At 45.2% G+C, this 24,127-nt stretch overlaps 1 protein-coding gene and 1 pseudogene across 1 annotated transcript in view; both read left to right on the top strand.

Moving 5' to 3' along the window:
* Positions 1-3,703, top strand: part of LOC120842143 (tyrosine 3-monooxygenase) — a 77,945-nt gene extending 74,242 nt beyond the window's left edge. Inside the window, exons 10-13 of the mRNA XM_040213173.1 lie at positions 57-183; positions 2,496-2,591; positions 2,708-2,841; positions 3,490-3,703. Coding sequence (XP_040069107.1) covers positions 57-183; positions 2,496-2,591; positions 2,708-2,841; positions 3,490-3,658 — 526 coding nt within the window. The 3' untranslated portion in view covers positions 3,659-3,703. The remainder of the gene's footprint in view (positions 1-56; positions 184-2,495; positions 2,592-2,707; positions 2,842-3,489) is intronic.
* An 11,868-nt stretch (positions 3,704-15,571) lies between these two features.
* LOC120842137 lies at positions 15,572-16,376 on the top strand (annotated as a pseudogene).
* Positions 16,377-24,127: the final 7,751 nt, after the last annotated feature.

Raw genomic sequence — 24,127 nt, 5'->3', positions numbered from 1 at the left:
TAACGAAATAAAATAAAAATCACTTCACTGCCTGTCTGCATGGTGATCGGTTGCAGAGACTGTATCCACGAGCTGATTGGCCACGTCCCGATGTTCGCCGACCCCCTGTTCGCCCAGTTCTCTCAGGACATTGGCCTGGCTTCGCTGGGCATCTCGGACGAGAACATCGAAAAGCTGGCCACGGTGATGCTTTACGGCATTCTGCAATTGAACCATCATCTATACTTTTAAGGCGAAGACATTAACTGTCCCATGGAGCGAACCGGCGTTATCAGCTTTTGAAGCCGCGCCAAACGGCACCTAAAGTCCCCTGTCCCATGGAGCGAAGGCTGTAGTCTGTAGCAGCGAAACGGAGAAACAACTCCCCTTGCCTGGCGCGCCCCCTAGTTTAGGGGAACGCCACTCTATGGAGCTGCGGGCCCGCACCGCCGCGCCGGTAAGGAACACGGTGGCGCGCGCTCGGTCGATTCTGTTCCTCTGGTCGCCGACGAACATCGCGCCGCCTCAAGCATCTACATCGTCAGCGGCCGCAAACCTCCGCGGAACACTTCGCGGCCTTCAATTGGACATTCATGCTTTCGCATTCACAACTCATAAGAAGTGCTTAGGTGTCCTCGGAATTTTGAATGCAAACAAGCGCGCGCTTGCCCACACCTATAGTGTAGCCAATGCACATGCGCAGAAACCAGTTTTGAGTGAGGCGAGGTGTCTGCGCGGGCGCCGTGCCGCCAGCAGCGCCACTTCTGCGGTGTGACGACGGACGCGGATTTTGGTCTGGAGCTCTTAAGCTTTGTGGTCTGCAGCGAAGGAGCCCTCATACACGTATACTTAGCCGGGATCGTTTGTACGTCTATTTTGTTATTTACCTTTGACTGCATTCGAAGGCACAATGAGGTTATTGTAAAACATTAAGTTTGCACCTTCGCACACGCCGTTGGAGGCTCTAAGGCCCGTTTGTCACGATTATTCATGAGGACTGCGTGTTTCACCCTACGAGTAAACGACTTCAGTGCGTCGGGAAGGATTTTATGCTGAAGAGTCGATTACGCAGTCATCTACTTTCACCAATCAAGCGTAATGCTTTATCAAGTGTATAAATAAACTGCTGGATATCTGCACTGACTTATATGTAGGGTTCAGATTTTTCGGTTTAAACCGATAAAAACCGATAAAAGTATGCCGAATCCATTTTCGGACATTCGGTTTTAACCAAAAAAGGTCAGTTTTTATGTTCGGAATTTTAAATTTCAACTGATAAAAACCGATAAATGTACGTCAAATCCATTTCCTAAAATTCAGTTTTAACCGGTAAAGGTCCCTTTGACCTTCCAGTCGTACCGCAGGGCCGTGACGGAAGGTGGAACAGTGTCTACCGAAACGTGTCCGAATGTATGGGATACAGGGATGCCATCACGACGTTTTGGTTTAATGTGCGCATCATCGATCAAAACGTGAAGTCCGAAATGCCCCATGACTTCGCCATGTACGAGCGTGTTTTCAAATTCGTTGCAAAGAAAACTGACTTGATGCAAGTTCTGCATGTTGTGTTGTGCTTCAAAACGTTGCACCGTATCTCTTTTGGCGGTCACAATTAGTGTATTGGCAGATCTTGGCTCAGGCAGCGCTTCATATCCTCAGCATGCCAGAGTCCAGTGTTAGCGTTGAGAGGGCATTCTCGAAACTCAGGGTCTTATTAACAAGAAAGAAAGAGTGCGAATCAACGAGGAGAACCTGGGAAAGTACACGTGTGTGTACTATTATAAGATCACATAATCCTGATGTACAGAAGGTGAAGTTTCATGTTTTTGGGGCATATTTGACTTGTTTGTACGTCTGTGTTTTTCTTGTTTGTTTGGCAGTTGCACATATTTGCCAAATATTGTGTCGATTTTTTTTTAATGTATCTGTGCCGTTATTGTTTGAGTGATTACAAATGTCAGAGCTACAAGGATCATCTGGTCCAGTGTCCGTTGGTGTTTATATTATATTCACCGGAAGAGGCCGATTAACTTTTGTGGACATAAATATACACCGAAAAAAACCGAAAATCGGATTTTAAAAACAACACCGAAAAAAGTATGCCGAATTTCGAAAAAATAGAAACTGAAAACGCGGAACCATACAAGTTATATGGTATGTTTGATCTTCATTTCTGGATGTTGTTGTACTCATGACTAATGAACTATACTTGTTGTCACATCCAGAAAAAGGAAAGATTTGTGCATTATTCCTGCGTTGCGCCAAGTACCTTTTACAAGGTTTGGTTGTCGAAGGAAGAAACGATCGGTGCTTGTGGCGTTTGAAACGTGTATGTCTTCATTAAATAACATCAAGCTGGTTTAAGATGCCCCTACATATACCTTAATTGGACGCACAAAAAATAGTAAGGCTCCAAAAGAAGCCGAACCTTTTTTTTTCTAACTTTTTTTGGGGTGAATGCTCGAGTATAGGTTAAACTCGGAATATATAACCTTTCGCTCTCACTGATTTTACAGCTTTACTGGTTCACTGTGGAGTTTGGACTGTGCAAACAGAATGACCAGATACGGGCCTACGGTGCAGGACTGCTGTCTTCTGTTGGCGAGATACAGGTTGGTGAGCGTTATCCTCTCGTAGATAACGCCGAAAACTTGGCACTACGGACTTGGTGTCTAGGATGTGTTGGTGGCACCAGGTTGTGAGTTATGCTACGCATCTTGTTCCCCAGCACGCACTGTCAGGAAAACCGGCCATTTTGAACTTCGATCCCGAAGTGACGGCGGTCCAAAAGTACCAGGACCTCGAGTACCAGGACACCTATTTTCTCGCCGAGAGCTTCGAGAGTGCCAAAGAAAAGCTGAGGTACCTACGTTTTTTTTTCTTTTTACGGCATATTTTTTTATAAAATGATGGTTAGTCCACTATGCTTTTGATAACCTTTTTGTTATCTCAGATTACATTGAGGTTTAAACAAAACACGAAAGGTGGTAGAGGCAAAATAGCTGAACCAATGACGATATTGCTTTAGTGAGGAATCTCGTATAAACACACAGAATGTCTAATTTCCAATTTGGAAATGTTTGCTTCCGCATTTAAAGAGGGAAGGGCATGCGAAAAACTTCATCCGACCTTTGACAGCAGCTGTAAGATTTTCTTTTTACCTTAACGTAGTAATAACGTAGTAATAAGGATATCCCGGAACATGCGAACACATAAAAGCAATACAAAAAGAGCATGAAAGAGCAACGTGGAATTTTCGTCATCAGCCTCACATGACGTGGCATGTCAAGCCTCGTGGCCACGTCATGTAAAGTGGCACGAGTCTACAACGCACCGACGTTAGTGTCCCATAGACATACGTTCAATGTTCAAGAACTTCGCCAGGGGTGACCAAAACGGGCTGCTATGTGTTTTTTGCTATGGCGTCACCACCATTTGTCGTATCATCGGCTCAAATGGGTATTAATTACCCTCTCTTTCTTTCTCTCACTTTCTTTGGCCTTCCAACAGACAATACGTCGCCAAGGGCGGTTTCCGGCCCTTCGAAGTGAGCTACGACGCGTACCGACAGTGCGTCGTGGTCCTGGATTCTCCGAGAAAGCTCATGGGCCTGGCCGACACCCTCCGAGCCGAGATCAACTCGCTTACCAACGCGCTTGACAAGATGAAGTGGAAATGAACTTCCCGTTCGTGTACACCGCAACCAGCACCACCCGTACTCCGCTTCACCGCAAGTCAGAAAGCAGCAAAAAACTGAAAAAAAAAAAAAAATATACAGACGCAGACGCACGGACTGAACGCGCACGATCAGAGCTTCGTGCAATGCCACCTAAAAAACAAGGCCTCCTGCAGATGACGTCATAGTTAGTGGATCCCCCGGACCCGCCCTAAGCGCCAAACACGCCGACTTTCTCTTCAAGGCCGTATTGGCGCATGCGCCGCTACGACCCGATGAAGTCAATCCTGCAGCGCCAAAAAGGGAATCGTAACGTGCGTTTGATACCACCGGTTAGACCGTTCGCGCTTACAAAAAATAAGCACACCGTAGACACGCTTACCTGTAGGAATGCAAAAGGATTCCTGCAGGCAGCGCGCCAGTCTCATTTTGGCACACGGCGCTCCGACGGTGACATCACTCTCCCCCACTGCGCAGGCGCGGCACCCCCGCCGGCTCCACGGCTTGCGTGACGATGCATCTGCGTTGCTGTGCTTTTCTTTGTGTTTTATTTCTGAGGCGCGTCCGCTTTGACCTTCAGCGACGCGTGCTTGATGACGTGTTTTTCTGGTCATCTTTCAGGCACAACGCCGACGCCGCCTTTTCGCGTAATAAAACATAACAATTTCGCCTTAAAAAAATGAAAGAGCACACAACGCTTTAAAGGGATGCTGAATCAAAATTCGAATTTCACAAAATAAGCTTGCAGAAATGTTAAACGGGGCGCTATAAACCACGAAACATCACTCATATGGCCACATTTCGAGCGGATGGCCGTAATTTCCGGGAAATAAAGGAGCGAATGAGGGAGAATGTTGACGTCATCTTATCGCTGATAAGATGACGGCAACGTCTCCGTACCCTCGCGCGGAGAGGTTGACGTCTCCTCTACGCGCGCTCGCGGATTCAAAGCGAAAAGAGGAGGAAATGAGAATCGCGAGGTCAAGCGTTTTTTCGGCCTTGTGCGAGCGCGCTCTTCTTTTACAAAAATACGACGATCCGTTGGAGATACCGCTTTACGAGTGACGCTTTGGGATTTGTAGCGTGCCGCCTATCGATTCGGCGTTGTTTACTAAAATTCGATTTTCGGTTGAGCATCCCTTTAAGACGACGGGCGTCGTGACGATTCAATTTTGGCGCTGCCTTGACTGGCCCCATCGAGTCGAAGGGTCGACTGCGCTCTGACTTTGGGTGAAGCGGACTATCGATAGAAGGCTGTATGGAGCTGAATTCTACGGGGCTCGTGCTCTGACTGATTGGACGCGAGTCACAGGTAGCCGTACGCTGATACGGCGCTCGGGTCCATTAGATGCACTGCGCTGGCCTCCTGTGGCTGTTGTAGACAATTCGGCACTATACGGCCTTCTGCCTACGTGGTGTTGCAACGACGTGTTCGCTATGGCCTCCTCTCACCAGGGCTACCTACAACGAACGCCACTTGCTTGGAAATTGCGTCATATTGGCGACCACTCTATATACGCTTGAATGTCAACCAATTAAACATGCACACACGCACACACACATACACAGAAAAAAGAAAAAAGGTTTCTGGAGACGCGATGTTACCGAAAAAAGCTCCGAGTTTGTTTTGTCCGAGTTTAAAGATTGCAAGAAGCGAACGTAGCGAGCTGGTTAGGAAACATCACAATCTAAACCCTGAGACACACACACACACAAAAAAAAAAACAAAAAAAAAACGGGTTTAGGTTATGATAAAATTTAGTGTTTGTTGCCCTAGGGGGAGCAGGCCACGAAGACCGCGTGTCCTGTGTTGCTGTAATTCTGCATATTTGCTCGCGAGGTGTCGTGTTCCAGCTCCCGTCTGCTCTCGGAAAATGGCGTCTTCGTACCTACGCGGCGTTTGCTAGAAAAAGCGAACAGCGTCTTTCTCACGGTACAAGAGTCACGTACAATGTGAGATTGAGAGCGCATTGCCGTCGGCACTTCTGCGTGCTTAGCAGTCATACTCTACCGAATAAATTTAGTATCCGAAGCGTTAACGAGTGCTACCTTAATTAAAAGGCGGACACCGACCTGCTGTCTACCAGTGTTTGTAGAGTAATCCCCGTGGCTATCGTCAGTACTGACTATCTTGATTAATTGATTAATTTGTTCAATTTGGTTAAATGCGATTGGTTTCCTGTAGGGCTTGTGCCTGGCCTCTTAACTCTGTCGACACAATAAAACCACCAAAACAAAAAGTACTAAAAAGTGCACAAGGTTCAGAAAGCGAAAACCCGAAGAAATATGATTAATATTTGTGTTGTATAGACGCTTTACACACGCGCCAAATTACAACCGCCATTGCTGACCTTCTCTTGTCTTACCGAGATGCCGAGCAACTGAAACGGTAGTTGACGATCCTTTACAAAGGCCGATGCTTCAGAAAAGGACACAGTTGAATCTAATATGGCAATAACCTGGCCTGCTATGGTAATGATGAATTGAAATAAACGAAATAAGAAGAAACAAAAACTGAAGGTCAGTTATGGCGGCGTCCATGCACAGCTGCTGTAAAGCGTCTATAAGATTGTTTCCATCTGTATTTTTTTTTTATGTAAAGAGTTCACGTTTTAGTTCTACCACGCGCAAAACACAAGGGCCGCTTGGAACTGGGTTCCGCTTGGGCTTTGCCAGAAATAATATTGCATAATTCTGGTTTTGGCAGGATTGTGCGAAACGACGTGGGGGGCTGTTGGCGACTCCAGCGAAATCGACGGCACCTAGTGGCTAGGAAGCTGTGGCGGCAGGTTCGCTCGCCAGTCTTCTCGAACGAATCAGATATTCACAGCACCTGGCGGTCTAAAAACAAAGCTATATAAAAAAAACAGGTGTTGAAAATTGCCAATAGAGCTGCTGTTTTCGAACACAGCCAGTGCTTTTCATCGCAGGCTTGTTAAACCCTAAACCGGGGGAAAAAAACGAAGAATACATCTTGCGGTCACAAGTATAGAGATGAAGTAACCGCTTCGGACACCCCTTTCTGGGTATTACACAAGGGAGGGTTACGAATATAATTTGACAATTATATGAAATCGTTAACAAAAACCAGTAAAAAGAAAGCACGGTGCGCGCACACAATGGAGACGAGAGCAGGTTTACAGTTCCTAATAAAATTCTAGGTCTAATTTTCATCGTCAATAAAGACACCCAGCATTCCATGAAATTTAGTGGTGCGATCGAGTTTCTTTGCCTTTGTATTTAGTACACTATTTGGGAGATGCTCGAAAAGTCCTTGGCGCTCAACGAATTGTGGGAACGTTCTATAAGCCTCTCCTTGCTCTGTCAGCCTCTACCACGTGAGAGTGGAGAGATCGACATAGAGAGAGAGGGAAAGAGAGAGAGAGAGATAGAATGCATCCGGTGTAGCTTAGCTACTGGACAGCTCGAGGTGGGGTTGCTAGTGTTAGGTAGAGTTGGCTTGCGCAGTTGATCGCATGCTCTCTTTGTCTCGCTTGCGTTTCCTCAGTCAAAGCACCTAGAAGACAAGGCCTGCGTGTGACGTCATCGTTTGTGGGTTCCTGACCCGCCCCAGGCGGCAAACACACGGACGCTCGACGAGAGTCACCGCAAAGCAGCAGGCGCGTCTGTCTTGGCGTCGCCACTTGCTAACGTCTCGCTCGATGCCTGGGTGCGTTGACGACGATGCTGACTCATGATAAGTGTTGCTGTGTGGATTCACTATGGTCCGTTGTAACTCAAGAAGGTAGGGCGAGGGAAAGGGAGGCTGGGAAGAAGGAAGCAGACGAAACGCTAACGAGAGGTGGTGGTTTTCCCTTCTCCCTTCCAGCGTTCCGTCTGCTTCCTCCTTTCCGCCTTTCTTTCCCTCGCTGTACCGTCTTGGGTTGCAACAAACTATAGTAATTGCGTTGTGGGGGAGGGGGGTAAAGTTTTTGTCTTTGATAGGTGGTATTCTACACCCGTCGTCTCTACTACAGCCGGTTTTGTTCAGTCATTTCCCGGAATTCCGTTCAACGCCCATAAAAAGCGCTGCACGTTCTGAATAAAAAAACAAATTGTACAGCAAATTTCTAGGCAATTGTGTTGGATACGTGACAAGTCCTTGCATCACCAACGTTTCGCGTCATATGACCTCAACGCCGGCTTAATTTTCCTGCTAAATTTAGCGGGGAAATGAATATGTGTTTGAATCACGTCACACGAAGTCATGTGACATTATTTTCCCGTCTAAATTTAGCGGGAAACTGACTTAGCGTTGAGGTCACGTGACAACAATTTTCACCTTCAATCTTGCGGGAATCTCAAGTCGTGTATAGGTCACGTGACACGAAGTCGTGTGACGTTATTTTCCTTGCTAAATTTAGCGGGAAAACTGCGTTGGTGTTGAGGTCACATGATGTCAATTTCTCCGCTACATTGAGCGAGGGGACTGTGATGTCACAGGCCACGGTTTCACAAAATGTGGCTTCACGAGATCCGGAGCAACTAGCCGAATAACGTTTCACGTAAAATTTACATACCTTGTGACCGCTTAATATTATTATTGAAATAATAATAATAAAAATAAATATTTTATTGCATCTTTCATATTGTTCATATACCGGCTCGGCAAAGCATGCATGAGTATACTTGTCTGCGGGGCCTGGCGTCCAACAGGCTACATGCTTGCTGATAACAAAGCATGTGCTGCTGGCGTGCAACAAAACAAAAGAAAAGAAAACTCGCACATGCTAAAATAACGAGAGGAAAGCGCAGTTTCAATCACGTATCACATTTAGAACACCAGTGTCTCATGACCGTATGTTACTCGTTTTAATGAATCCAAATAAAGAAGCTCTTCCGGTAGTTTACAGAAGTAAAACGGAACGTAATAAGCTTCTCTTTGCGCCTGAGAATTCGTCCTTTTTTAAGGGAATTTTGAAATCTCCCTCGAACTAATATTTTACTAGCGTTGCACAGCAGTGCAACTGCACAGTAGTTAAGACTCTGTCTACATTCATTTTCTCGTCTTTCTCTGCTTTCACTGTTCATTGTACCATATATGATGTTACATGCTATTTTGTAGAGAACCTTGGCGGTTTTTTGCTTTTTGTAGTTGGAACACGTTCCGTATAACGAAATACCCTAACGAAGGAAAGATGGGCCCAGTGCGGTATACACTCTTTTTCTTAGAGACATATTTGCTACACTCCGTTTCAAAAAAAAAGATTTACATCCAGACAAATCAATCCCTAAATATCTTGTTGTTTGGACATACTCTAACGGTAAACAGCTACAGTTTCTGCAATGATGAGAATGAAGGAACAATGAAGTCGTCAAGTTCAAATGTTCGTAGGGACTACGAAAGCACATCAGCTTGGTTTTACTAGAATTTAAAAAAAAGGACTGTCTAGAAACCATGCCATTAGTAATTCAATATCTTTTTGAAAAATTAAAAATGCGTTTGTTTCGATACTGTGTTCGAGTACTATAGGGCAGTATTGTAGGGGGGATCGGTGGCCGGGTGGGCTAGAGCAGGCCAGCTCGGAATAGGTGGAGCGAAAGCTCGCACTGCAGAACCTTGGGATCCCTCCACCCCTGCCCGTTTCAATCTGGATGAGCATCGAACCGGCGTGCGGTCGTGTATCACTACTGCGTGGTGCACGTTAAAGACCCCAGGCTAGTGGTTGTGCTGCACTGGCTGAATTGGTAATCTGCAGCTAAGAGACAAGTCGCCCGTTTTTTCGGTCTATCAGGCTGTTTAAGCACACACAAAAACACACAAACTTTCCTCGTGGTGGGAAAGTCGTTGAGGCTGGAGCGCGTTGCCTAGGTGTCAGCCTTCCATATTCCTTCTCCATACTTACGAGAATGTCCAGATAGGAAAGTCGAAACTCACCACTCACCACCAAGTGCTTGCGAAGGTTGGAGGAAGAGGACCTCTCGGACTGAGTATACTTTTTTTTTTAGTGTTTTCAGCGATCAGTGAACTTATCGCCACTATACTGGACAAGGTCAAAGTGCAGTTCATAGCCCGGCCACGGTAACACCTACCCCTCGTCGCTCATGCCAGCCTCTTGTTTGAGCATTAACGGTGCATTACCATACACCTATTTTCCTTCTTTTCTGTAGCTCTGTTAATACCCTTTCTCAACGGACAGGCGATGGAAACACCGAAGAACGGACGTGTCCATTACAATGATCAGGAGGAGAGCGGAAGGCTAAACCAAGTGAATGAAGTGGGAAAAAAACTGTTAATATCTATAGCAAGGTAAAGAAAGGAGTGAACAAAGACAACACAAAGTCATCTTCGGAATGCGTTCCGCTTTTCTTTTTAATTTCTTCTATGCAACGCAGAACAAAAGATTTGACCGTGAATCACGGCCTCAAGGCCTATAAGAAAGAGCAAGTCGACCAATAGAAACATCATGTGTGGCTCTAGTCAGTGCACATTGGTGGCGACTCGCTTTCGCAAAGAAAGCTATCACCGCGACTGCTTCGGCACCGACTACAAAAGCTCCCGTTCGGCGTTAAACAGTTCACCGCTACGCGTCGCCTGTTTCCGCGAGGTGGCTCTGTCGCTTGGCTGAAGAAGCGGGGGAGTTCGATGATGCCGAAAAGGGTGAAGAAGGGGGCGGGAGAGCCACGCACAAAAAGGTTGAAATAAAGGAAAGCTAAATGCGCTTTTCCGCGCGATTAAAAAGGGACAAACAGAAGTAGAAAAACGTCTGCCCTTTGCGCCGCCACTTTGCTCGGACGAAAAAAGTTTTGAGCTCTTGTTTTATTTTGTCGCGTCTAATCTGGGGTCCAACCTCCACACATGGTCGAATCCGCTGTGGTGTTCACAAAATTGGGTAATTATTTTCCTGAAAAGTATCTGTATCGTTGCAGAGACTTTGCAGACACGCGCATCTGACCACGCCCCTGGTACGGTCAGTTGCGCGAGATGTAGTAGAGCTTCAGCACAAAAGACAGGAGATAGCCTTTCAGTGGATTCCGAGCCACTGCTGCATCCGAGAAAGCGAAGTTGCCGACTTTCTGGCGGTGAGGTCCCACAAAGCCCCCTGATGCACACTCCCGACAGTCCCTCAGTTTTCGGACGCCAAGCTCCTCGTGAGAAAAGCCGTCATCCTTAAGCACACGGACCTGGGAGCTGTAGCAGGCGCCTTTCCAGCCCGTCTACAGCGCGGCGTCAACCGCCAAACTGCTGCGGTACTGTACCGCCTGCGGAGCCTGATGTACTTTTACCCCAGCCTGGATAGGCTGTTTCAGGCTCGATTTCGACAGCGACTGCGGAGAGCCTGCTGACGCCGAACACCTCCTCCTGCACTGCCCCGAGCATGAAAAGGAGGGAACCGACCTCAGGGTGGTCGCCTTTTTCCGGTTCAAGCTACCCAACACCAGCTTGAAAGAACTCATTCGTCCGCGGGCGTCCCGAGCCGTGGCAGACGCAGCGCTCAAGAAGCTACCAACTTATACTTAAGAGACAAGAGACACGGAGCTCTCAGATGTCCTCTAATACCCAATTCATACGGGCTGCCTAAAGGACCTGTAGATTAGGTCCTTTAGCTAAAGGTACCTGTATAAAAAAACGTTCGGGATCACACGGCAAATGAACGGAGGATTTAGGGTTGATGTTTATTGGAACGGGGGTAGCCCAGCTAAAACGAGGGGCGAACGAGCAATATACAATTTTAGAGCGCAGCTCTTAGGCGCCCGTTTCCGGCTTGAGCGGCGTCGCCATCGCCGTAACCAAGGTCACTTCAAGGTCACGTGACCCTCAAGGTCACGTAACCCCCAAGGTCACATGACCCCTCCCAAGGCCACGTGACCCCCCAATTTCACCTTAGGGTCACGTGATCCCCAAGGTGGCCCCCCAAGATCACGTGACCCCCAGGTCGCGTGCCTTCCTCCCTCCCAAAGTCACGCGACACCCCCGCCCCCCCAGGTCACGTGACCCCCTCCCCCCGAGGTCAGGTGACCCCCCCGGAGCATATTAAAGAATGAGGGGAGGAGGAGGAGGGGTCTACCCTCTCTCAGTACCCTTCCCTCCTCCTCCTCAAGAGCTGCGCTCCAATTCGGCGTTACAGGGAGTTGTAAACGGCTTTCACTTTTTTTCGTCTAAAAAGATTTGAGACACATTCTTTACTTTATTAGAGGTTGAATATATCGTTCTAAAATTATTTAATAGTTGTTTTATTGATTTTACTGCATGACGCCAGTGAAACATTAGCTTTTCTTTAGCATGTCTCGCTGCTGTGGCCAAATTACCCGCCGTGTTATCGAATCCAAATCCGAAGTAGGTACGCAGTCGTCAAGGCACACAAGGTGCGAAACGTGATCCAAAACTCTCCGTGTTTCCCCTAGTTTGCTCTGCTACTTCTTTGCATCTGCCTCCGGGTCGACCGAGGCGGATCGTCTCGTACACTCCGGCGTTCCCTCTTTGTCGCCGGAGTTCGCCTATGTTGTCCCCCCAAAGTCAAATTAGCGACCATGTTTCCGCCTCGGACCAGTGAACTCGAGGGACTTTCTTACTGGCGCCGCTAGTACTGGCACCCAAGTTCACAGATCCACTAGGCGAAATCATGGTCCCGAAATGCTCTGGGCAGGCGAAGCAGACGACTCGTCGTCGCTACTCAAGGTAGAGTTTTGTTTGGGGGGATTCATGAGTCCGAGGTTACTCCCTGTGGCTGTAAAGGGAGATCTGCGAGCTCCGTTCACTCGAAACCCTCCTTTAGCGAAAGAGACCTTTGTGCACCGTGTGATTACAAACTCCATCTCCCTTTACAATAGTGACATATGCTAAAGGTACCTTTATACCGCACGTGTGAATGGGGTATTAGAGTCTGACCAGCGACCAGCAATACTGTTATTTGCTGCACTTATGCGCCTATGCCTATGCGTTAAAAAAGCCTCCACTCAAGATGGACACAGTGTTGTCAGGATCCCTCCCGCACTCCGACTGCCCAAGCCAAAGTCAACCTGAGAACTTGAGTTTTCATGCCGCGATTCATCTTCCCATTTCGTTTTTATTACGTTTTAGTTATTTATTACAGTTTGTACCTTTCTGCCCATTTCTATACCTTTTCCTCCCAATCTCTCTTTCCCATTGACAGTGACATGTGATCCTTGAGCGTCACCAACTACGACGTCGATTTATTTCTTATCGTTTAAATAAAACAGAAAGAAAGAAAAACAGGAGCAGAAAGCGCGGATCTAATAAGCCACAACCATAACATAAACTTCGAGACTGCAGGAAAAAAACGTCACGAACACTACAAGGTCTCGAGACCCTCTGGGGTCCGTGTCATTTTTTCCCTGCAGTCTCGGGGTTTCATGTTCCATCTAAGCCATGGCCACCTCCTGTGTTTTATTTTAAGCTCAATGCCTCGTTGTTTTATAACAGTAGAGATATCTAGTATTGCGTATAAGAGCAAACGAAAACGCTGCGGGTACATCGTGTGCTCCACGCTGCTCATGCGAGTCGTCGCCATTCGCAAATCCCAGACAGCGGTTTGGGCTCCGCGCACGCGCAGTATGAAAAGCGCTATGCTAGCGCAAACGCACAGTGCTTGTGTTCTCTCGTAAACGCAATACTAGAACTCACTATACTTCGTCCTAGAGCACTGCACGGGCTCGGGCCGGCCCGAAAGCAGGGGCCCGGCCCAGCCCGCGGGCCGGGCTCGGGTCGGGTAGCACGTATTTTTTTAGGGCCCGGGCCGGGCTCGGGCTTGAAAAAAAAATTTCCGGGCCGCTTCGGCCCGGGCCGGCCCGGGCCGTGCCTGGTCAGTCGTGTGCCGTAAATTTTAAATTGTTAATAACAAAAAGTTTACACAATAATCTTTTAAGTTGATTGAAAAAAAAAAAAGAACGCGAGGTGTAAAGTTGTTACAGCGCCGTTAAAATATTAACAAAAAGGTGTCTCGCAGTTAGAAAGCCTTCAAGCGGATAAAAGGAAACATGGGCTCCACCAGCATAGGGGGAGAGTGCACACTCTCCCCTTATGCTGCTCCTCCGGTCGCAGGGTACAAGATTGTCTTTTTCCTCTGCTTTTCAAACTAAAAAAAAAAAAGAAAAACGTTACCGCGACTTTGTACTTTGTGCGGAGGCCTTACAATGTCACCAAAGATAAGCTAACGTACCCTAGATAATTGTTTTTGTTTATGCAGCCTTTTGAAGATGCACTAGCGAGATTGTGATTGTCTCTTCTTTTCTTCTAGAACCTATCCAGGTTCGAAATGACCAATAGAATCGACCTATATCCTGCCCGTGTTACCAACAGTCCAATGAAAAATTGACGCTTGACAAATCCATCTTTCCAACGAAACTCTTCTTGTATTATCATTTATTTTCTATACTGTCCCTCTTTGTCCCAGTGGCATGTTCTCACGGCGCAGGCGATAGACGCCCTAGCAACGGCGCTCACACCGGTTTGGCTGCTCGTGCAGATGGACGCTGCCGCCGTCACACATAGCAACGCGCGGTTGCGATGCGAACTTGGACTTTGAATTCGGACGTCGCGTGTCACAGGGGGCGTGCACTTCCCCGCCTGCGTTCGCGCTGCTTCGCGGGGACAGTCTGCGGTTGCTCATTACAGGACTATTAACCCACTTGGCTCCCCGTACACGCCGCTTCGCGGTGTCCAGCCGGCAACCCAAGCCCCGCTGCCCCCCATTGCACCTCCGGAAAGGGAGTCCCACACCACTTAGCCCAGCGAAGTTTCGTCGACAACATTCGGTTTTTCAGTGCTAACCATAAAAAAGAAACGTAAATATCGCCAAATGCCTCAACAAAACAAAATGTTCGAGAAAAAAAAAAGAAGGAATCTACATATCGCCAAATGCCACAAAAAAGCAAGATGTTCGAGAAAAAAAAAATACATATCGCCAAACGCCTCAACAAAACAAAATGTTCGAGAAAAAAAATGTAAATATTGCCAAGTGCCTCAACAAAAGAAAATGTTTGAGAAAAAAAAAAAAAGAAATGTACATATCGCCAAGTGCCTTAACAAAGCAAAATGTTCGAGAAAAAAAAAAGAAATGTAAATATCACGATCATCTGGTGGGCTAGTTGGTTGATCATATTGTTGAATTAACAGCGCAAATACGACAAGGAAGGAAAGACAAGGGAGGCAGCATAGAGCGCTGAAGTGACAACTGACGTTTAATGAAAAGAAGAAAGAGGAAGAAAACCCAAGAATGCTTTTAAAGCATGCACAATAAAAACCCGCAAAAACATATGCTATAGCTTGAGTTGCCTGAAAATGAATTGCTAAGAATACCAAGCTTTAAGCTGGTCGCTTAAATGACTTGTTGAAAACGATCGAGTCCTGGGACGACGTGAATAGAAACTCCGGTAGAAAAAAGAAAGAGGAAGTTTACGTTTAAAATATTCACAGATGCTAAGGATCGTTAAAGAGCGCGTCCTAAAAAGTAAAGTTCTTTCTGTGACAAGGCCACGGACGGAGAGCTTAAGCAGGCATCCCCACTGGACAGAATAACCCATGCCTCGTAGAGCTCTCGAGTTCGTCGTTCCCCGAAACGTTTCAGGATTTTTGTTTTCCTGAAGAAGGCGGAGCACTGGAAGTCCCTGACATGGTTGGCAAAGTGGCCTGCTGGCGACGACTTTAGTGACATTGCATGTTCTCTTAGACTATCGTTGACACACCTTCCTGTCTGACCCACATACACTTTCCCACAAGTAAACGGTATTTCGTATACGACCGCACATTGGCATTCGACGTATCTTTGTTGATGTTGAACTCCGCACACATCCTGCTGCTGCTGCTTGTTGTTAATTTTCGGACACAACTTGTTTAGTTTTCCGGTGCAGACAACACGACTTTGACGTTAAACTTCGATGCAATCTTCTTAAGGTTGTGGGAAATGCGGTGAATGTATGGAAGCACAGCCGGTCGGATATTTGTGTCCCTTTGTATCCATGCTAAAGTCCGTCTGCTCTCAGTTCGAGGATATAAGCTCTACTGGAGTCAAGGAACAATCTATTGATGGAAAGCGTGAACAAGACAACACTCAACGAGTTAACCGTGTTCCTGCAACCCTTCAAAGATGCTACCGACGCGCTCGAAGAGGAAATACGTCCAACACTTCCTCTGGTTGTCCTTTACGCTTCTGCGTTGAAGAAACATCTTAAACCTGGTGCGGCGGTGTCTGCTGTAGAGGAAGTGGAAATCGAGAAGATCAAGTCCCGTGGTCGTCATTTCCTGGACACGAAGCTGCAAATTTCCCTCCTCCACAAGACCGCCACATTTCTCTGGCCTCAGTTCCGCCAACTCCGCATGTTGCCCGAAGACGAGCGCCTTGAAGTTTACGCGTACGTCAGAAAGCTACTTGCCCGTGTCACTGAAGCAATGACCCAAGATGAAGATGATACAAACGATGACGTTCCAGATCCCACATCAAAAAGAAGGTGCCAGGGTTTGTTTGAAGACTGGTGTGATGCGGAGGAGGACAAGGTGGCCACCGACGAATCGGAGGAGGATCTACACGGCAAGAAAGACTACTCGTGCTCAGGAGTGTCTGAGCTTTGTGACTTCTGGACAGCGCACGAGAAAGAATTCCCGAAACTGTTCATTCTATCCAAACGCATCCTGTGCATCCTTGCTACAAGTGCTAGCAGCGAACGGAACTTTAGCGCGGCGGGCTACATTATGCAAGCAAGACGGACCTGCCTGAAGAGAGAGTCCATGGACAATTTATTGTTTCTTCACAAAAATATGTAGGAAGGAAATTTCTCTTAAACGAATTGAATAGAACAACAGAAAGTTCAATATGTCTTCAATAAATTCATAAGTAAAAAATTCCCCACTTTTGTCTCAAGGATTGTCGGTGTGCCACGAGTTCAAAGACTGTCGCAAATGATGCGCATATTTCACCCATACTCTCGACAGTACATATTCTAAGTCGACATATTTATGGTATAACAAACTCGGTCGCAGTTTTCCGGCTCGGGCCGGGCTCGGGCTCATATTTGAAAATGTTATCGGGCTCGGGCCGGTCCCGGGCCGTGTCTCTACCGGGCCGGGTCGGGCCGGGCCTAGAAATAAAATATTCTGTTTGGGTCGGGCCGGGCCCGGGCCGTGTCTCTACCGGGCCGGGTCGGGCCGGGCCTAGAAATTCCGGCCCGTGCAGTGCTCTACTTCGTTCCACCTTAAGTCCAGACGCAGCCGACGCTACGAGCTGACTGGACCAATCAGACATCGTCAAAGGTGCACCATCGTGGTGTGTGTAGTGTCTCTGTCATCGCTGATATCATAAACGGGAAAGGTCATGCCCGCGAATACACGAAACCGAAACGAGAGGAGGAAGCCTAAATTTCGCAATATATAGACCAGGGGCCCTAATCTGGACGCTTGGCGAAAATGTCGGCGAGAAATCTGGCGGCTATGACTGACCGGCGCCAAGGTCACGTGCGGCGTTGGCTAATCACGGCCGCCAGATATCTCGCCGACTTTTTTGCCAAGTGTCCAGATTAGGGCCCCAGGGACCTTAATCTGGACGCTTGGCAAAAATGTCGGCGAGACACCCGGCGGCTATGATCGGCCGGTGCCTAGGTCAAGTGCGGCTTGGTCAAGTGCGGACAGCGGCTTGTGCAGAGAGGTTAAGTAAAAAAAGAGGAAAGATGCCAACTGGCAATTATATTAGTGTTAGAAGTTTGGAGTTGGTAGTGTCCGCCCCAGCATAGGATGATAGCAAAGCAGAAGTTTCATGAGGCTACTAAACAACGCCCTGACGTCGTGTGCAAAATTATTAATGAAGTTTTAAATTGTAGAAAGGTTTCCCACTCTATTGGCGAATTAACTATAGACGGTCGTAACATGTCAGTTGCACGTTTGGCGGAACAGTTTAATGCTAACTATTCGAATGCACAACCTAATGCACAGGCAAACGTAAATAATGAAAATGTTCTTTCTTCTGTGAAACATACTGATGATACGTTTTTTCTCAATCTAACTGACGAAGTAGAGGTGTTTACCATCTTTCTAGGACTAAAAAATCAGCTAAAGTATTGACATTGATAAATTACAAATAAAGCCAGTTAAATTTGTAATGGATATAATTGCCCCACACTTAGCATACATATACAACAATTATCATTATCATCTGGTCAGTTTCCCGCAAACATGAAGTTGGCTAAAGTCATTGTTGTTCATAAAGGAGGCGATAAGCATATAATGAATAACTATAGGCCAGTATCTGTGTTACCTGTCTTCTCTAAGGCACTCGAAAAGATTATTCTTACGCGCCTCGATCACTTTTTTTGTAAACATTCTATATTAACAAACTATCAGTTCGGTTTTCGCAAAGGCAAATCTACGGAAGCCGCCCTGTTTTATAAAAAAATATATATATATTACGAAAAATAGAAAAAAGGTTGATTACTTTAGGTGTGTTCATTGATTTTAGTAAAGCGTTTGATGTCCTAAATCATACAGTACTACTTATGAAACTTAGTCGATATGGCGTCCGCGGTGTACCCCTTGCCTTACTTCACTCGTATCTAACGAATAGGAAACAGTGTGTAGCTATTGACGGTTTTTTCTCTTCTTTCCAAAGTGTTCTTTGTGGTGTACCACAGGGAAGTATACTTGGACCTTTCCTATGTAACGTCTACATCAATGACCTCGCAAACATCGATAACCAAGGGCAGTTCGTTATATATGCGGACGATACGAGTATGTTTTTCTCTGCGGCTGATGCTGATACACTGTTATGCCAAGCCAATTCTACTCTTACCAAATTTGCATTGTGGTCTGATACTAACGGCCTTAAGGTAAATACAATGGTCTAAAGCAATCTTATTCAGATAAAAAATAAGCCCATTTCAATAAATTACACTCTCTCACTAGGTACAATCGAAATAGTCAGCCAGCATAAAACTTTAGGTGTATTTTTTTCAGAGAATATGACGTGGGATAGTCATGTAAATTATTTAACAGCTAAACTTTCTCGGATCGTTGGTATTGTTTCTCGTTGTCGCAACGTTTTACCACTCAACATTAAACTTAAAATTTATTACGGATTTTTTCAATCCCACTTGAGTTATTGTCACCTTGTATGGGCTACTACAACAAAAACAAACCTTAAAAACATACTATTACTGCAAAGGAAAATAATACGATATATTGCTGATGTTTCTTACACAGACCACACAGAACCTTTATTCTTAAAATATCAAATAATTCCGGTTGAACGCATGTATGAGTATTGTTTGCTTTGTTACATCCGTTTCTCCTCCACACTATTCATCGATTTCTTATTCACTATTTCTGAGCTTGTAAGGCATAGCAGTGATGTCAACATACGCCGCAGACAAGCATGGGTCCTACCTTGTTCCCGCACAAACTACAACTTACAAACTTTACATTACAACCTGCCACTTATTTTAAATAAATGCCTCACAAACAACATAAACATATACATGATTAGCGAACGAGACTTGCGCTCTTATATCTTCGTTGTTCCCTAACTTAGTGTTATAATGTTTACAAAATTCCGATTTTTTTTTAAATGTTACGCTAGGAGAGTGTTGCGCACTACCAAGCTGCTGCCATGTAATAAGGTTCCCAGACCCAGTCAAGCTGTCTCAACAGCTTTTTGTCTGGGACTCCTTCCAATGTTTCTGGAAAATAAAGCTTTGATTTTATTTGATTTGAGTTTGTCAATCAGGGAACTTATTCCAGCAGGTGACACCATTACAGGACGTTGCCAGATGAAAGAGGAGATGAATCTGGAGGAGGTTTTAAAGCGTGAACACTGAGACAAAAAGTTTTTGAGGCCATTACACAGTCACTATTTGATTGCGTTAATACTGCTGTCTGTTGATTCCAGGCTAGAAAATAAGAGTTTGGTGATAGTAGCTGCCGCAATATCGAATTGGATTCTTGCAAACAAGTGAGGGCATGTCGTCAGATATAATTTTTTTTGCATGTAGAATGTTTTTGGGAAGTTTTTTTGAGGAGTTCTTTGTGTACTTCTCAATTTTGGATGAGGCTACTACGTTTTTCTTTTTTATGGCGCGTTTCCTTTTTGTTATTTATAGCTTTGGAAGTCTTATTAAGGCAAAAATGATTAATGTCGGATTTAATGCAAACTTTTAAAATAAAGGTATCAATGAGATCGGTCAGCTTGTGCCGAAATAGGTTCCGGTTTTTGCAACGGTTCATGAAGTAAAGTGTTTATAATAGCTGTCGCTTTTTTGTACTGCTTAATACATTTTTGCGTAGGTATTTGTTTTTATTGGTAGGAAGTGACAACGTCATGTTTAAGATTTGGTGTTCACCTAACCCTGCAAATAAATGATGTTTTAAATATGCTCAGGTGTTGTTGAAAATAGGAGATCGAGTGGGTTGCAGAGCCCGGTGTGAGGGCGGAGTCAAGTGTTAAGTTGATGAACCCTTTCGATTCATTTGCGGCAGTTTTTCCTGTGACTGTGACCGATGTGCAGTTGATGTCTGGGTAGCTAAAGTTGTAAAAAAAAGAAAAAAAGAACGATGCTTTATGGTGCGCACCTCTAAGTTTATCAAATGCATCTCGTAGATGATCAACAAAAATATTGCTGCTGTCGGGTCCCTTTAGCAAACTCCACTGATTACTTTCGAAGTAAGTGTTCTGATTCCAACCCATATTAATTCCAGACTTGTACATGTTACGGAAAAATAGTAAGGAATTACACTCAAAATCACTCCCTGCTAAATTGTAATTAATTCCAACTACAATTACCCTCCAATAAAAGTAATTGACGTTACCCCAAAAAATAATTCGTTATTTTCAACATTATTGTCCTCAAGTAAGAAACAAAGGCAAGAGGGTTATTCAAGGTCTTATTTTTGCCACCTGTTCCATTTATTAACCTTGAGTATTTTGAGCAACAGCTGGCTCTCGAAAATCTTGTCTGACAGTTTGCGTCATTTCTTACTGAAGATGTTGACTGCTACCCTGAACACCCTTTGAACTGAGGCACTGGATGGAAGCGCCATATTGTGCCTCACGAGTGCTTCGTGCTCTACATTGAGCTCCTTCAGCGAATCAATGGAAGTACTATTTACCTCGAAGATAGAGCAAAGCTTCGTCATGGTAGCCGTTGCCTGATATTCGAGAGTTTTAGTAGATCGTTCTAAAACTTCCGATAACGATACCCGTTAACAATTTCATGCATGCGCAAAGGCGGCGGCGGAGTATCGGGTATCGTTGTCAGAGTCATCGGAACGATCTACTGACATTTTCTATTGTCTAAATCGCGAAGCTGTAGAAGTTGTCATACAACTACCCGAAACTGGAATAAGAAGTAATTTGTGTACATCTTACTATACCGACATATATTACCAGACGATAGCAAAAAAGCGATGGTAACATAAAGGTGATAATTAAATAATAAATAAGGTTTCGATCAAGATTCTTCTTTCTTTAGTTCTGAACAGGCCGAGCCTCGGTTGAGAAGTTGGTGCACAAAAAAAAAAAACGTTTTCAATATATAAATATAAGTTATCATAAAAACAAAAATCAGGACACATATTACAACAGTTAACTTGAACGTCTGTTAAAAGAATCAAATGTAAACGCACGATTGCCGTGTGTACCTTTCTTGGTGCCGTTCAAAAACGCAGGGAGCACGAACCGACTGATGTTTACTCCGGTGTTCTCCAGATAGACGTCCGCGGTTGCCACGGGCAGCGAAGGGCAGAGAACTAAGCCACACTATGCCCCACTCACGAGTTTCTCTCTTTCCTCAAGCCCAGAATCTCAAGCTACGTCAGCCACCATTTTGTTTTATTTGTAAAAACCTCTGTTTCAGATAAGATGCGTCCTGCTGGGGCAAAAACAGAATAAAAAGGAATACTATTACCATTTTCGAAGTGCTTGAAAAAAGCTAACGCACTAAAAGGGTGACTGAGATGCAGATAACCTCTCCGGAATTTACAAATAAAGTGGGCGAACCATAGAAGTTGGACTACAAAAAGTAACCAGCTTTTAAAACAAGGTCAAATAAGGCGAAAAGAAGCAGAAGAAAATATATTTTGTTTTCTAAGAGATGAGAAGTGTGCAGCAACGAACGAGGATGCTTGTGGCAATAACACCTTCACCTATTATCACATGTTTTTGAGTAGATTTTAGGGTAGACGGAGCGTTCTCTCGTGCTGTGAGATTATGAAACTTGCTTGCCCTTACTTCTTTTTCTTTAAGAAAAAAAAAACTCATTTGGATCTTTTGACATTATTGTTAGGGTCTAAAAAATAGATTCAAATAGATTTAGTGGCTTGGTAGTGTAAAGAAAGGCTTTGGGAAACTGAAGAGTGCCAAGCCTTCCTTTGCGCTGGTGACTGCACTTGACTTTACCAAAAAGAAAAACTACTTTATTTTTTTAGGAGGGGGGAGTTGTGCGAAAATTGTAAGGGATTATAACAAATCCGTTACGTAAATATGTAACGGAATTACGTCACAATTACTCCAGCAAATATATAAATATTGCGTTGCTAAATTACTGACAAATGTAACGGATTACAAGTAATTTTGTTACTTGTAACGGATTACGTGCAAATCTGATTAATTCAATGCAACTGTTACGACTGATGCAGAAGGATGATACCTTATTTCTTATAACAACTAAGACGTCGCTTCCCCTTCGCATGGGACAATCACGACGATAGATATTATAGTTAATGTGTTCATCCGGAGAAGGATCAAGCGCTCGCGCTAGAGATTCATGTCTCAAAGACAGGAGCGCGGTCTATAGCTCGCGCTTGTAGCTTTGGCTGTAGCCTCAGCTTATGAGCGTTCTCCGCCTGGTCACATTCAGGACAGACTACTAGAGAGCCATACTGCCGCGAACTGGAGCTGCTTCTTAGAAACTTAAGGCGTGACGGCATTCCAACGGAGGTGCACAGACCTCCACTAAACTCAATTTTTTAATTTGTTTATTCGTTCGAAAATTATTTTTCTTGAGTTCTCTGCCTGCAGCCGAGAAACGCTAGTCTAGGCGTAGTGTTTCTGGGCGGCCGGCACAACATGAACCGCATCTAAAAAAATAAATAAAAGTGCAAACATTTCGTTTCCGTAGTCCTTCAAGTGGTTTGTTAGCGCTGTGAAGTAACTTTGCCTCAGCTTCGCACGCAGCGAACCTGGGTTCGGTCGCCACGGGCGGCTTGCGATCTTTTTCAAGGATTCGGCAACATGGAATATGAACACCCTACTACGCCAACTTCAACATCAGCAACCACAACAACTACAACTACAACATCAACAACGAACGTCATTTCAACGGGTGGGAAGAGCCCGTAACAGCTATCGCTGTAAAACGAGGTGTGAAAGGCAAGTGTTTCGCCTGTTATTCGCGGCGAGAAGTTTGGGTAGCGCCTCCTGGTGGAATTTTGTCACAACCCAGAGTGAGGATACTTCAACCTCCTCTGCTGTGCAAGCACGTGGAATAATACCAAGCTTTTATGCACTATGAAAATTGAATCATAATCGCATCGGTAGCACGTGCACTGCTCATAGTGAGGAAAACACTAGCGCCCCTGGCTTCTCACTGCAAATAGGTTTGATGCGACGGCTGTAATTGATGCGAGATGATATTCTGTCAGGAGGCAAAAGGAACGTGTCGTGCGACGCAAATTCATCAGACGGGAAGCGGCTCGCAAGCGATGAGGAACATACAAACATTAGATCTGCAATAGAACAACCTAGAAAGTTGCTGAAACCGCAGAAAAGAGGCCTGGCCATTTCACTGCGTCCGTCGGCGACCAGAATGTGTTTTCGTGTGCTATCGCAATAATAATTTATTTTGAGCCTCTTGTGTCACGGGTGGAGGTCAGAAGGCAATCATTACATGCTGGCCTTCTGACACGTATATAGCCGATAAGTCACATTTGGTAAACGCATTTTCTTGTTTGACTTTCTTAGATCTCACTTATAAAAAAAAAATAAAAAAATAAAAAAAAGACGATAATTTAGGTAGCGCTTATTTTCGATTTTTCACTTATTTCTGTATATCTTTTTTTTACGTGCAAAACTGCCCGCCCAACCTGTGGTGGGAAGTCGAAAGCGTCCTATTACCTCAATGTTATCTTTCAGGGAAACACGGTGGATGCACTAGACATAATATACTACTTCACCTATTTTCCAATTGTGTTGTTAGCATGGACGTCAACATTATGTTTAAAATAAAAATATTTATCATTTCAGGGCTCAAGGATGGCGTCGTTCTTGGGCATGGCATCGTCCTTAAGCATACGATTGAGCGGCGCGTGCTTGATGACGTATTTTGATGGCCATCTTTCGGGCACAACGACGCCGCTTTTTCGCGCAATGGGAGAAGTAAGGTTTTCGCCTCAATAATCATGGAAAGGGCCGGTGTAGACGCTAATATTTACCAGGAGTATTTTCAGTCGTTGTAACTTAATAAATGAATCCTAGAAGTCAGAGTTGTTTTATTGACTTGAAATCATGAAAGCTGTAATTCGACTAATTACGTCGT

This window comes from Ixodes scapularis, unplaced genomic scaffold, assembly GCF_016920785.2.
Source record: "Ixodes scapularis isolate PalLabHiFi unplaced genomic scaffold, ASM1692078v2 PGA_scaffold4__175_contigs__length_147842914, whole genome shotgun sequence".
Classification (NCBI taxonomy): domain Eukaryota; kingdom Metazoa; phylum Arthropoda; class Arachnida; order Ixodida; family Ixodidae; genus Ixodes; species Ixodes scapularis.
The sequence above is the reverse complement of the archived record's forward strand: the minus strand, read 5'-3'. Positions and strand labels throughout refer to the sequence as shown.